The 12,944-nt window shown below is 37.0% G+C and overlaps 1 protein-coding gene across 49 annotated transcripts in view; it reads right to left on the reverse strand.

Moving 5' to 3' along the window:
* The window catches only part of PLEKHA5 (pleckstrin homology domain containing A5), a 253,151-nt gene that overhangs the window by 124,795 nt on the left and 115,412 nt on the right, over positions 1 to 12,944 (reverse strand). For 48 of the 49 annotated variants that reach the window (XR_008658014.2, XR_008658013.2, XM_055280463.2 and 45 more), the window contains 3 exons: positions 5,726 to 5,809; positions 4,584 to 4,704; positions 1,885 to 1,989 (listed from right to left, as the gene is read on the reverse strand). Coding sequence is in view for 47 of the 49 variants with exons in the window: in XM_055280463.2 (XP_055136438.2) it covers positions 1,885 to 1,989; positions 4,584 to 4,704; positions 5,726 to 5,809 (310 nt within the window). In the remaining 2 variants the exon portion in view is untranslated. Of the gene's footprint in view, positions 1 to 1,884; positions 1,990 to 4,583; positions 4,705 to 5,725; positions 5,810 to 8,591; positions 12,312 to 12,944 lie in introns of those variants that run through there. The other variant, XM_055280479.2, reaches the window with a different exon arrangement.

Consider the following 12,944-nt stretch of genomic DNA (forward strand, 5'->3'; position numbering starts at 1 on the left):
CTTCAGTATGGATAAGGGACACTGTAAACAAATATGTGTCACACACATATTACAAAATAAACACTTTTTTTTTTGGAGACAAGGTCTTGCCCTGTCACCCAGGCTGAAGTGCAGTGGCATGATCATACCTCACTGCAAGCTCAAATCCTGGGCTCAAGCGATCCTCCCACCTCAGCCTCCGGAGTAGCTGGGACTACAGGTGCACACCACCACACCAGGTTAATCTTTGTTTTTTGTTTTTTTTTAAAGTAGACATGAGGTCTCACTATGTTGCCCAAGCTGGTCTTGAACTCCTGGGCTCAAGTGATTCTCCTGCCTCGACCTCCCAAAGTGCTGGGATTACAGGCGTGAACCACTGTACTCGGCCCAAAATAAACACTTGTTAGAGAAGCTACTTGGTAATACTTTTGCAATGCTAAATTAACCAATGAATCAAGAAATAGGAACAAGAGCTATTTTAAATAAGGAATGCCATTAGGCTATTAGGCTCAGTTTTGCACTGAAATAGTTGATCATAATTTGGACTTATTAGAAAGACTAGCTGGAAAATATGGAGAAAATTTTCTATTAGAAACTGGGATGGGTGTGGTGGCTCACGCCTGTAATCCCAGCACTTTGAGAGGCCAAGGTGGGTGGATCACTTGAGGAAAGGAATTCAAGGCCAGCCTGGCCAAGGTGGTGAAAACCCGTCTCTACTAAAAATACAAAAATTAGCTGGGCGGTAGTGGCACACGCCTGTAATCCCAGCTACTTGTGAAGCTGAGGCAGGAGAATTGCTTGAGCCTGGGAGGTGGAGGTTGCGGTGAGCTGAGATCACACCGCTGCCCTCCAGTCTAGGCAGGTGACAGAGTGAGACCGTCTCACACACACACAAAAAAAAAGAAACTAAATGTGCAAAAACCTTTTAGCCTGGAAAGCTTAAATATCAGATGGTTAAAATATAGTCAATGATCTTTCAATAAAAATTATGACTCTTAATAAATAAAAATCATTAGGTCACCTGAAAGCAATTAGCAATATTTAACAGAATAAACTGACAGCAATGAACTAATATTTAACTTGCTTTGTATCATCTGTACGTATGTAGAATCAGAGAGAAAGAAAAAATCCTTGAAGATTGAGGATGTCACCTCAGTTATCTACCAGTCACTTATCTGAAACCTAGCTGCAAACTTGGAAGTAAATAGCCTCTATGTAATCGAAATGATGTCAAAATCCAAGGAAGTAATGTACATACATCTTTACTAATTCCAAAACTAATAAGGTTCCAAAAGAGCTTAGCAAGTTCCCCAGTCAGTGCAACAATATAAACCCCAACTCATCAGGACGCCTGAGAGTAAACCCTGTATGAGCAAATTAAAAAGAAAAGAAAAGAAAAGAAAATAACCAAAAAACATAAGAGGAAGAAAGAATAACCTCATATTATAGAATCAAAAATCTCAAAAAACTCAGAAAAATCTGAAATTATTGTAAAATTTCTGTATAAATAAAGGTGGGAAATATACAACTGTATATTTCTCTAATAATTTTTATATCAATAGAAAAATGAATACCCTTGTATTAATATTTAGTTGTTTATTTCAATTTTGACATTTCTGGATACTTTTACCATGCTATTTCTAACATTTTCATACAGCATATATTTAATTTTAAATCTAGAAATACCCATAGCACACAGTCTCTGTTGTAAGTAATGTCCACTCCTTTTTCTGTCTTCACTGTTCCCTTGATATTCTTCAAGGGTAACAAGTAGTCAAAAAACCTGGGTGGCTTCTCCATAGTTCCTTCTTAATTTTATGATTTTATAGAATTGTCTTAGGTACATTCAGTTTAAAAGGTTCCTTCTGTCTTTTGTTTCATATCAAATAGAAAAAAAAAAAATACCTGTTTATAAAGCCAACCTCGTCTGACAACCGGTGCATTAGGATTCCTTTTAATTGAATTTGACCTCTTTCCAAAATTATGAACTTTTTTTGAAGCTCGTGAAGTCTAAATAGAAAAAGAGCATGACAGAAAATGTGGTATTAATGCCTAGAGATTTGAGCTTATTTTCCTCTTAAAATTTAATCTCTTTTCAGATTTTCCCAAGACTTGCAGGACTTAAATCTTTTCAGAAAAATTATTAAAATTCTACTTTTGCTGGGTTAGTCTTCTGAAGTGTAAGAATTCCGCACCAAAAATTTTTCCCCCAGGGTATCACAAGTTTTACAACCTTTCCTTTAAAATCTGGATAGGATATACAATTTTTAGAAACACAGAGTATGTGGCAATATTTTGTCCTACCTGCTATATAAAATGAATAGATCTTGAGTAAAAACTGTTAACAAATCTTTAAGAATAAACCAAACAACAGAACTTTTCCCTTTATATCTGCATTTAATAGTGCAGGTTCAATTAAAGAAAGTTAATATCACTCAGTCTGAGGAGAAATAAACAGATATTAAATATAAACAAATATATCACATCAAGTCAAAACAAGACGGGAAGGATCTGCGTAATGTGATGTAGTGTTTTCTTTTTTATGGACAACTCTGAACTTAAACTAGACAGATGGGGTTTACTGGATTCTTCAAAATACACATAAGGATATACAGTTTTTAAAAATACTGCTATGGTTACCATGAAGATTTATTTTGGCAGGAATCATAGTGGTTACCAACAAACATGAAAACAATGAAGCTATAAAGTAACATAAAATTACCTCTTTTCTACTTGTTCAGAATCTTTGGAAATCTAGCATACTTCATTAGAATTTTGTTTTGGGAAGCTTTTATTAGTATGTAAGAAAATTTTAAGGCCCAATATCAACAAAATTTTTCCTAAAGCATGTTTTCTTGATAGATTTTAATTTACTTTCAAACAGGTAATGCTTAAAAACAGCATAAAACTTAAATGACACAAAAAGATACACAAAGATCAATACTCACTCTTGGGCTCCAGCACCCAGCTAGCCCCACTCGCAACTGTGTGGCAACCAATATCACTGTATGTGTGTGTCTATCTATCTAAAATAATTGTTCTCATGATTAATGAGTATTTTTCTGAAATGACTGCATATTTTAATATCCACTCTTCTGTTCCATTATTTCTTGGAGCTCACTATATAAACCGAATGCCTATTTACCCATACTGTCATTAATGTGCTGTGTTATGAAACTTTCTGACTGTTGGAAATCTGTAGGTGAAAATGGTGTCTTTTTCTGGTTTTAATTAGTATTTTTCATATTATGGATGAGGCTGAGCATCTTTTTTCATATATTTAAGAGTAAATTCCATTTTCTTTCCTGAAAACTGATTTCATATAATTTTTCCATTTCCAAACTGGCTCATAAGCCCTTTTCTTATTGATTCACAGCACTTCTTTAATGATAAGGAAATTATAAATTATTATAAATTTCTTTAATTGTTATATGAATTACAGACACTCTGCATGGATAATAATTACATGTGGTTGAATTTCTCATTCTCTTATATTGTTACTTCTGAGTTTTATGTCATATTTAGAAAGCCCATCTGCATTCTGAGCTTTTTTTTTTTTTTTTCCAAATCTTCCATTGTTTTTTTCTAGTGCTTTTATAGTTTTGTTTTTAACATTTCAACAACTGATCCATCTAGAACATTTTTGGTGTAAAGTATGAGGAACAGATTCAACTTTTTTTCAAGACAATGACCTAGTGGCTCTCAATCCATTCATCAATTTCTCCAGATTTTAATTAAAATATACTCATAAAGCATTATGCTCAGCCTGTTGGATTTATGTTACCTAATAATCAGAAATTATTTATATTATTTGAAAATTTACATTCATTTATAATCTCCTAACAAAATTTTATTTCAAAAACCTTAACTGGCATTTAAAATACTATTATTATACTTATCTTATAATTATCGATTTCCTTACAATAAACATAATTTACTATTACAATAGTTTTGTTGAAAAATGTTTTCTCAATCTAAGCATTCTTATAGTCAGATCATTTGATTTCTAGGCTATTACATTAATAATCACCTTTAAAACTTAAGTGTGTCCATTCTCTCTCACAAATATCAATATATTTCTTTTTTTTTTTTTTTTTTTGAGACGGAGTCTCACTCTGTCGCCCAGGCTGGAGTGCAGTGGCACAATCTCAGCTCACTGCAAGCTCTGCCTCCTGGGTTCACAACATTCTCCTGCCTCAGTCTCCCAAGTAGCTGGGACTACAGGCGCCCGCTACCACGCCCGGCTAATTTTTTGTATTTTTAGTAGAGACGGGGTTTCACCGTGTTAGCCAGGATAGTCTCGATCTCCTGACCTCATGATCCACCCACCTTGGCCTCCCAAAGTGCTGGGATTACAGGCGTGAGCCACCGCACCCTGCCATATCAATATATTTCTAAAATTATTCCAAATTAAAAAATTTAAGTCACTGAATTACAATCTTATTACTTTGTATTTCAGGCTATTGCTTCTTGTATCAATTACCGCCAAATTCATGTAATAACAAAAATGTAATTATTATTCTATACTTTTAAGTCCATTATGGGTAACGGTATAGATACTGTTTACTCCTTATCAATAATTAATATAAAGCAAAATAACTTACTCTGCCTACAGGGCTCATTGGATGCACTGCATAATCTGAAGTCACGTTATAGTTAGAAGCTTCATTTATCATACTTATTGGTCGTTCCTTCTTTTCTTCAGATGTCATGGTTGCAACAGTCCTGAAAATACATGTCAAAATGCTAGAACTGGCTGTGTATGTAACCCGCTTTATAATTACACTTCTCTACAGTTAACAACGCGAGTGTCCTACTTTTTCACAGTACTTGGATCCTAGTTACTCTAGAGTCAGGCCTTAATACTTACAACAACTTTAAATACAGCTAACACTTTTCCTAAGCCAAAAATACATTATTATCATGTTTATTTATTATTATTTTTTAAGACAAGAGTCTCACTCTGTTGGTCAGGCTGCAGTGCAGTGGCGCAATCTTGGTTCACTGCAGAATCTGCCTCCCAGGTTCAAGTGATTTTCCTGCCTCAGACTCCTCAGTAGCTGGGACTACTGGCACGCGCCACCACGCCCGGCTAATTTTTCTATTTTTTTAGTACAGTCAGGGTTTCACCATGTTGGCCAGGCTGGTCTTGAATGCCTGACCTCAGGTGATTCGCCCACCTTGGCCTCCCAAAGTGCTAGGATTACAGGTGTGAGCCACCGCGCCTGGCCTATCATGTTTATTTATAATAGGCATTATTGCAGATATTCTACTTGGTCATCTAGCTGAAAAATTAAAAATGAATTATAAGATTATTCTAATTTTAAAAACAATAACAATTTCAGTAACTAACTCTGTGAATAGCTTTACAGTATAATACATTCTTTGATGCTTATAAAACTCTTGTGAAATAGTAATTACCACTATCTGATTTAAGGATGAGAAAACTGAGCTCAAATTAGTTTAATAATCTAACCATTTACACAGTTTCTCTAAGCTTGCATCCCGGGTTCTTGAGCTTACTGTGTTTGAGGTACTATAAAAACAGCTTCTGAAATTACATTCTTCATGAAAAAAATGTTTAAGTCAGGTTTCTATATGACACATTGTGAACAGCTGGCATTCTGTTATTATACTTGACTACAAATGTCCAGATAAGAAAGCTGTTAAATTGAAATATAAATAACAGCAATTTCAGTGCTAACCCAATTTTGAACGCAGGCATTCCATGAAACTCTTTACTTACTGTTCATTCACTACAAAAATACAATTGTCCTGTGATGGTTGTCCTGTGACTGGATGTTTGCAGGTCACTTTCCTTTCATTATGGCTGAAAAAAGAATAAAAGAAAAACAGAACATGTAGGTATTTAAAATGCCCATTTATTTATTGTAACATTAAAGTTAGTCTACAAAGGAAATGAAATTCAAACTCTCAGCCTTTTCTTGTTTTTGTTTTTGTTTTTGAGACGGAGTTTTATTCTTGTCGCCCAGGTTGGAGTGCAATGGCACGATCTCGGCTCACTACAACCTCCGCCTTCTGGGTTCAAGCAATTCTCCTGCCTCAGCCTGCCGAGTAGCTCGGATTATAGACGCCCACCATCATGCCCAGCTAATTTCTTGTATTTTTAGCAGAGACGGGGTTTCACCATGTTGGTCAGGGTGATCCTGAACTCCTGACCTCAGGTGATCCACCCGCCTTGGCCTCCCCCAAAGTGCTGGGATTACAGGCGTGAGACACGGTGCCTGGCCACCAGCCTTTTGAGATTCCTAAATATATCTTCCCTACTATCTATTGGGAGTGTGTATGTGTGTAAACGTTACTTATATTTTTACAAAAAAGTTAAATGCATCCCTTCTCAGTCTGGCCTCAATCCTTTTTCATTATTTCATAAACAAAGGTAAGTTGTAGGCCAGGTGCCGTGGCTCATGCCTATAATCCCAGCACTTTGGAGCGCCAAGGAAGGTGGATCACTTGAGGTCAGGCATTCAAGACCAGCCTGACCAACATGGTGAAACCCCATCTCTACTAAAAATACAAAAATTAGCCAGGTGTGGTGGTGTGTGCCTGTAATCCCAGCTACTCGGGAGGCTGAGGCAGGAGAATTGCTTGAACCTGGGTGATGGAGGTTGCAGTGAGTTGAGATTGTGCCATTGCACTCCAGTCTGGGCAACAGAGCAAGACTCTGTCTCAAAAAAAAAAAAAAAAAAAAAAAGGTAAGTTGATTTGGCTGTTTGGCTCTTTACACTGCATTGTAAAATATAATGATTACTGTATTTTATACTTCATAGGTGGGTCATGAAAAGTAAGTATGAGTGTCTACCTACCTCTACTGTTTTATGGTCCAACATGGGTGCATTACAGAGTACTAATGCCAAATTCATAAACGGAAAGAAAACCTAACAGTACTACTGTATGGGCACCAGTACCTTAAAAAAATAGAAGGTTCTGAAACAGGAATAATTTACAGTGTTTCTGTTTTACAAAATAACCTTTACATAGATAATGTAATGAGATTAATTTTTTGACACTTGAGGAAGGTATGTTGTAGAAAAAAAATGAAATCTGAAGGAGAAGCAAAAATCTTAAGTAAATGAAATGTGGAAACGACAACAAAAACAGAAAAATCTGTTACGTTTACTGAAAAAAATTGCTTTGAATTAAGTAATGACTATTTTTGGAGAAAAAGATGTTTGCCTAAGAAATAGTATTCTTTCTAGGTTGAGTGATAAGATTAGGTCTTCAACTGTTTTCTTGAATGAAAGAAGGAAACAAACCCTATTTATTTAAGCCAAAAATACTAGATGCTCAAAATAACATGCAATATATACTGATATATTACATAGTCTATAATAATTTTCATTAGGTCATATACAATAATCTGTAACAGAGACCTATCATTGACATGCCTGACATTAGAAAATTTACCTTGTAAGGTCTGTATTGAATATTAGTTTTCTTTTGTTAATCTTAAAATATTAGTACATGTGCTCTGTATGGTGAGAAGTCTATAACCACAACCTGCAAACTTCCAGGTAAATTTCATATGCTTAAATTCTTTTTCCAAATACTAATTTTCATATTTTTTTGGGTAACTCAATACCCTGAAACTTTATCCATTAAATAAAATTGAAACGGTATTAATATAAAGATATAAAGTTTTAAAAAAATTCCATATTGACTATTGTAAGAGTAGAATCATTAATGAAACACAGTGTTTCTATTATTCCTTAAATCAAGTGGTCTAAGAAGCACATAGAGCCATCTGCTAATATTTAGAAAAATTTTAATAGATACAGCACTTGGCCGGGCGCGGTGGCTCATGCCTGTAATCCCAGCACTTTGGGAGGCCAAGGCGGGCAGATCACGAGGTCAGGAGATCGAGACCATCCTGGCTAACGGTGAAACCCCGTCTCTACTAAAAATACAAAAAAATTAGCTGGGCATGGCGGCGTGCGCCTGTAGTCCCAGCTGCTGGGGAGGCTGAGGCAGGAGAATGGCATGAACCTGGGAGGCGGAGCGTGCAGTGAGCCAAGATCGTGCCACTGCACTCCAGCCTGGGTGACAGAGCAAGACTCCGCCTCAAAAACAAACAAACAAACAAAGATACAGCACTTGACACCCTGGGAGGTAGGTGGCTCACTGTTAGGTCCTGACCATTGTCCTTGGCACAACGGAGGAGTGACTGCTCAGGACCACAGGAAGGGCAGGGAAGGGAAGACAATGATTCTAGCCTTTTCTCAATTCTACCAAAGCTTGTCTCCTGTATTATTACAAATTCTATGTTTTCATCTTAGATCTGACATTCTTTTCCGCATTTCACAAGTTTTGTTTTTTTTTTTGTTTTTTTTTTTTGATGGGCCTCAAAATTCAGATCAAGAGAATCATCAGTTCTGCTATAACGCTTGCTGGAACTGTTTCAACATGATTTGTATGTTAAAGGAACAATTTGAGCATAACCCAACTTGGCACTTGCTTATGCATGATTTTATCTGTGAGAGACTCTAGATGGATGCAAAAAACTGCACCCAAGAAAACCCAGCCACATAGGAATACACAAAATGTATATCTGCACACACCTCAAACATGTACCAGCTACTTCAGTTCATTACCTGTTTTATGAAACACACCTATCCACATCTGGTGATACAACTTTTTTTCTTTTCTTTTCTTTTTTTTTTTTTTTGAGACAGAGTTTTGCTCTGTTGCCCAGTCCAGGCTACGGTAAAGTGGCACAATCTCAGAGCACTGCAACCTTCGCCTCCTGGGTTCAAATGATCCTCCTGCCTCAGCCTCCCAAGGTAGCTGGGATTACGAGCATGTGTCACCATGCCTGGCTAATTTTTTCCATTTTTAGTAGAGATAGGGTTTTGCCATGTTGGCCAGGCTGGTCTTGAACTCCTGGCCTCAAGTGATCCACCAGCCTTGGCTTCCCAAAGTGCTGGGATTACAGGTGGCAGCCACCGCACCAGGCCTACAGCTTTCAACGCAATTTCAGATAACCTTCCTCCCAACACTTCCCAATAATTCACATGCTGAAACCCTTTCAACACCCAGACTTTCACAAGCAAACTGCGGGTCTTTTTCAAGGCCAAATGTCATATTTATTATGCTACCATTTTTATTCGGTTTCTATCTTTATTCCTATGTGTCACTAATGAAGTTTTTGAGTGGTGTGCTCCTAAATCCATTTTCCCCCCAAGCCCTGCGTTTTTTGTTTCCAGATTTTGCACGATGAGGTGATTTTTAGGGACACACATGCTATATTTTCGCAAAACATATTGCACTACTAAATTACAAACTAACATATCACTATCCTATTAAAAATGCATTAGAATTTTAACAGACACTGAAACAAGGTGTCACTTAAAAAATTCTTGCCAGATATTTTATGCTTAATAAAAACTGAAAATAAAAAAAGTATTAAAAAATTGTATTTCTAGAAGAATCCTTATAAAAAGGATAAAATTCACGTCTTTATTTTTTTTTTATTTTATTATCTTTATTTTTTGAGACGGAGTTTCACTCTTGTTGCCCAGGCTGGAGTGCAATGGCACGATCTCAGCTCACTGCAAGTTCCGCCTCCCAGGTTCAAGCGATTCTCCTGCCTCAGCCTCCCAAGTATTTGAGACTACAGGCATGCACCACCACGCCTAGCTAATTTTGTAGTTTTAGTAGAGAGGGGTTTCACCATGTTGGTCAGGCTGGTCTCAAACTCCTGTCCTCAGGTGATCCACCCGCCTTGGCCTCCCAAAGTGCTGGGATTACAGGTATGAGCCTCTGCGCCCGGCCAAATTCAGGTCTTGATATAAGACATACCTATGGTCACAGAACAAACTAATTCCCACGTTGTCTCTGTAGTCACTGTGGCCTAGCAGGAAGTCCAAACTTTTCTAAATACAATGCCAGTGTTTACCTACTCTTACTTCCAGACTTTTAATGTATAGGTCTAGACAAGTGGTTCTCAATTGGGTGATTTTGCCTCCAGGGGAGCATTTGGCAATCCCTGGTAACATTTTGAATGTCATAACTGGGGAAATGTTACTGGTGTCTAGTGGGTAGAGGCCAGGGTGCTGCTAAACATTTTATAACGCAGAGCAGAGCCCTCCATGTCCAAATAAACCTCCAGAAACGTCAGCAGTGCTGAAAGTGGGAAGCCCTGCACTAGGCTATCATAACCCTTAAAATAACTGACTCCACTGAATAAGAAAAGCAGTATTTACTATTTGTGTTCCTGTATTTCTCTAAACACAACAGAGGTAGCAGAAAACAATGGCAGTTGAGAGCACAGTTTCTTAAATCAGACTACAGAGGTTTGAATCCCAGCTCCTCCATTTAATAGCTAGGTGATCTTTGGCAACTTACTTTACCTCTCTGTGTCTCAACTGAATAAAGGCAGCTATGTCACAGGTTATTCCTTCATTTAGTCAACATATACATGTATATACACACAAATATTTTCATAAATATAAGATCCATATAGACATATATTTATATACAGTAGTCCTCTCTTATCTGTGGTTTTGCTTTCTATGGTTTCAGTTACCCTCAGTCAACTGCCGTCCAAAAATACTAAACGGAAGATCCCAGAAATAAACAATTCATAAGTTTTAAATTGTAAGCTGTTCTGAGTAGTGTGATGAAATCTCTCTCCATCCTGCTCTATCCCATCTATGATGTGAATCATCCCTTTGTCCAGTGTCTCTAAACTGTCGATGCTACCTGCCCCGTTAGTTACTTAGTTCTCAGATTAACTGTTGAGGTATTGCCGTTTCTGTGTTCAAACAACCTTTACTTTACTTAATAATGACCCCACCCCACCCCCCAAAGTACAAGACTAGTGATGCTGGGGTGCTGTTACACTTTTATTAGTTACTGTAGTTAATCTTTTACTGGGCCTAATTTTTTAAAAAACAGAGATAGATGGGTTCTTGCTGGGTTGCCCAGTCTGGCCTCAAACTCCTGGGCTCAAGTGATCCTCCTACTTTGGTTTCCCAAACTGCTGGGATTACAGGAATGAGTCAGCATGCCTGTCCCACTGTGCCTAATTTATAAATTAAAATATATCTTAAAGCAGTGAGAAAAACATAAAAAATCCTTGCCCTCATGGAACTTACTTTATAATGGAGCTGTAGAAAATAATAAGCACTTGATAAATGTTATTTACAATTATTATGAAATGCAGGACGTTCAGTATATGTCATCATTATATTAGTATTTGGTCAATTATTTAAATTAAAAGTTTAACTTCGTGCCTACCCATACAGTCACATGTCACTTAACTATGGTAATACATTTTGTTTGTTTGTTTCATCATACTCAACCCCAACTATGGTGATACATTCTAAAATATATTAGGTGATTTTAGTTGTGTGAACATCATAAAGTGTATATACACAAACCTAGTTGGTACTGCCTACTATAAAAATAGAAAATATATTTATATATAAACCTAGGCTATATAGTAGAGCTTGTTGCTCCTAGGATAAAACAGGTATGGCATGTTACTGTATTGAATACTATAGGCCACTGCAGTATAATGTTAAGTATTTGCATATCTAAATATATCTAAACATAGAAACGGTACATTAAAAAATATGATAGTATGCCTGTAATCTCAGCACTTTGGGAGGCCAAGGAGGGTGGATCACTTGAGGCCGGGAGTTCGAGACCAGCCTGGACAACATGGCGAAACCCTGTCTCTACTAAAAATACAGAAATTAGCCAGGCATAGGGGCGCACGCCTGTAATCCCAGCTACTCTGGTGGCTGCGGCATGAGAATCGCTTGACCCCAAGAGGCAGAGGCTGCAGTGAGCTGAGATAGCGCCAATGCACTCAGGTCTGGGCAAAAAAGTATGGTATTAAACACTCTATCCCTCAGGCCATAATGCAGTGATGTGAACACAACTCTCTGCAGCCTCAACCTCCCAAGTTCATGCAGTCCTCTTACCTCAGCCTCTCAAGTAGCTGGGACTAAAGGTGCACGCCACCACACCCACCTAATTTTTAAAATAGCTACTTGGGAGGCTGAAGCAGGAGGAATGTTTGAGCCCAGGAGTTTCAGGCTGCAGTGAGCTATGATTACCACTGCACTCCAGCCTGGGCAACAGAGCAAGACCTTGTCTCTCTCACTCTCTTTTTTTTAAAATTAAATTTAAATTAAAAGTTTAATTTAGTGCCTACGAAGTTAATTTTTTTTTTAAAGCACTCTGTTATTCTAGAGTGTTCAGGGCTAAAGAAAACAGGTCATATTTACAAGCTCAACTTGATGATTATGCTCTACTAAAGTCAGCATAAAATGAACAAATGCCCCCACCCCTACCTTTTTTTTTTTTTATAAAAAGAAAAGATACCAAGGAATTGATAAATAGCAACACAGATTGCTTGTGCTTGGTATTATGTTTTTTTCCTATTTATTACCAGAGTTTTAATCATTTACTATAATCAGAAGAGTAAATGAAAGGCCTGATACTTTAAAGTTTCTATGAAACTATTATTTCATTTAATAATAATTTGGTTGTGAAGGATTTTAAGGTGACTAAATCAATGTGTACATAAAATGGTATATATATATTTCCATCAAACTGTATAACACTAAAATGACATGTCTACTGGAGATAAAATAGAAATTCATTAGTCTACCTAATTCCTTTTCTAATCTTATGTATTTTATAAACCAAATAATGAATTATGTAGGTAACTACTGGAACACCTGGGCTATGCTGAACTTTTAAGCAGACATCTAGTTCTGAGTTTTCTGGAAGCTTAGATAAAAAGAGAAAGCTAAAGCACACAGCTCCTATAAACTACTGATGGAAGGAAGAGCAATTTACCAGGTTTAAATCAACTTTGAGTGACAGGTTTCTTTTACATAAATAACTAAAACTGCATGACAGCACTCTGAAAATGGGGGAAGCTGGTGTTTGTCTCCCTTTCCAGGGTAATTAAAGGAAGATACTTTTCA

This window comes from Symphalangus syndactylus, chromosome 5 (genome assembly GCF_028878055.3).
Source record: "Symphalangus syndactylus isolate Jambi chromosome 5, NHGRI_mSymSyn1-v2.1_pri, whole genome shotgun sequence".
NCBI lineage: Eukaryota > Metazoa > Chordata > Mammalia > Primates > Hylobatidae > Symphalangus > Symphalangus syndactylus.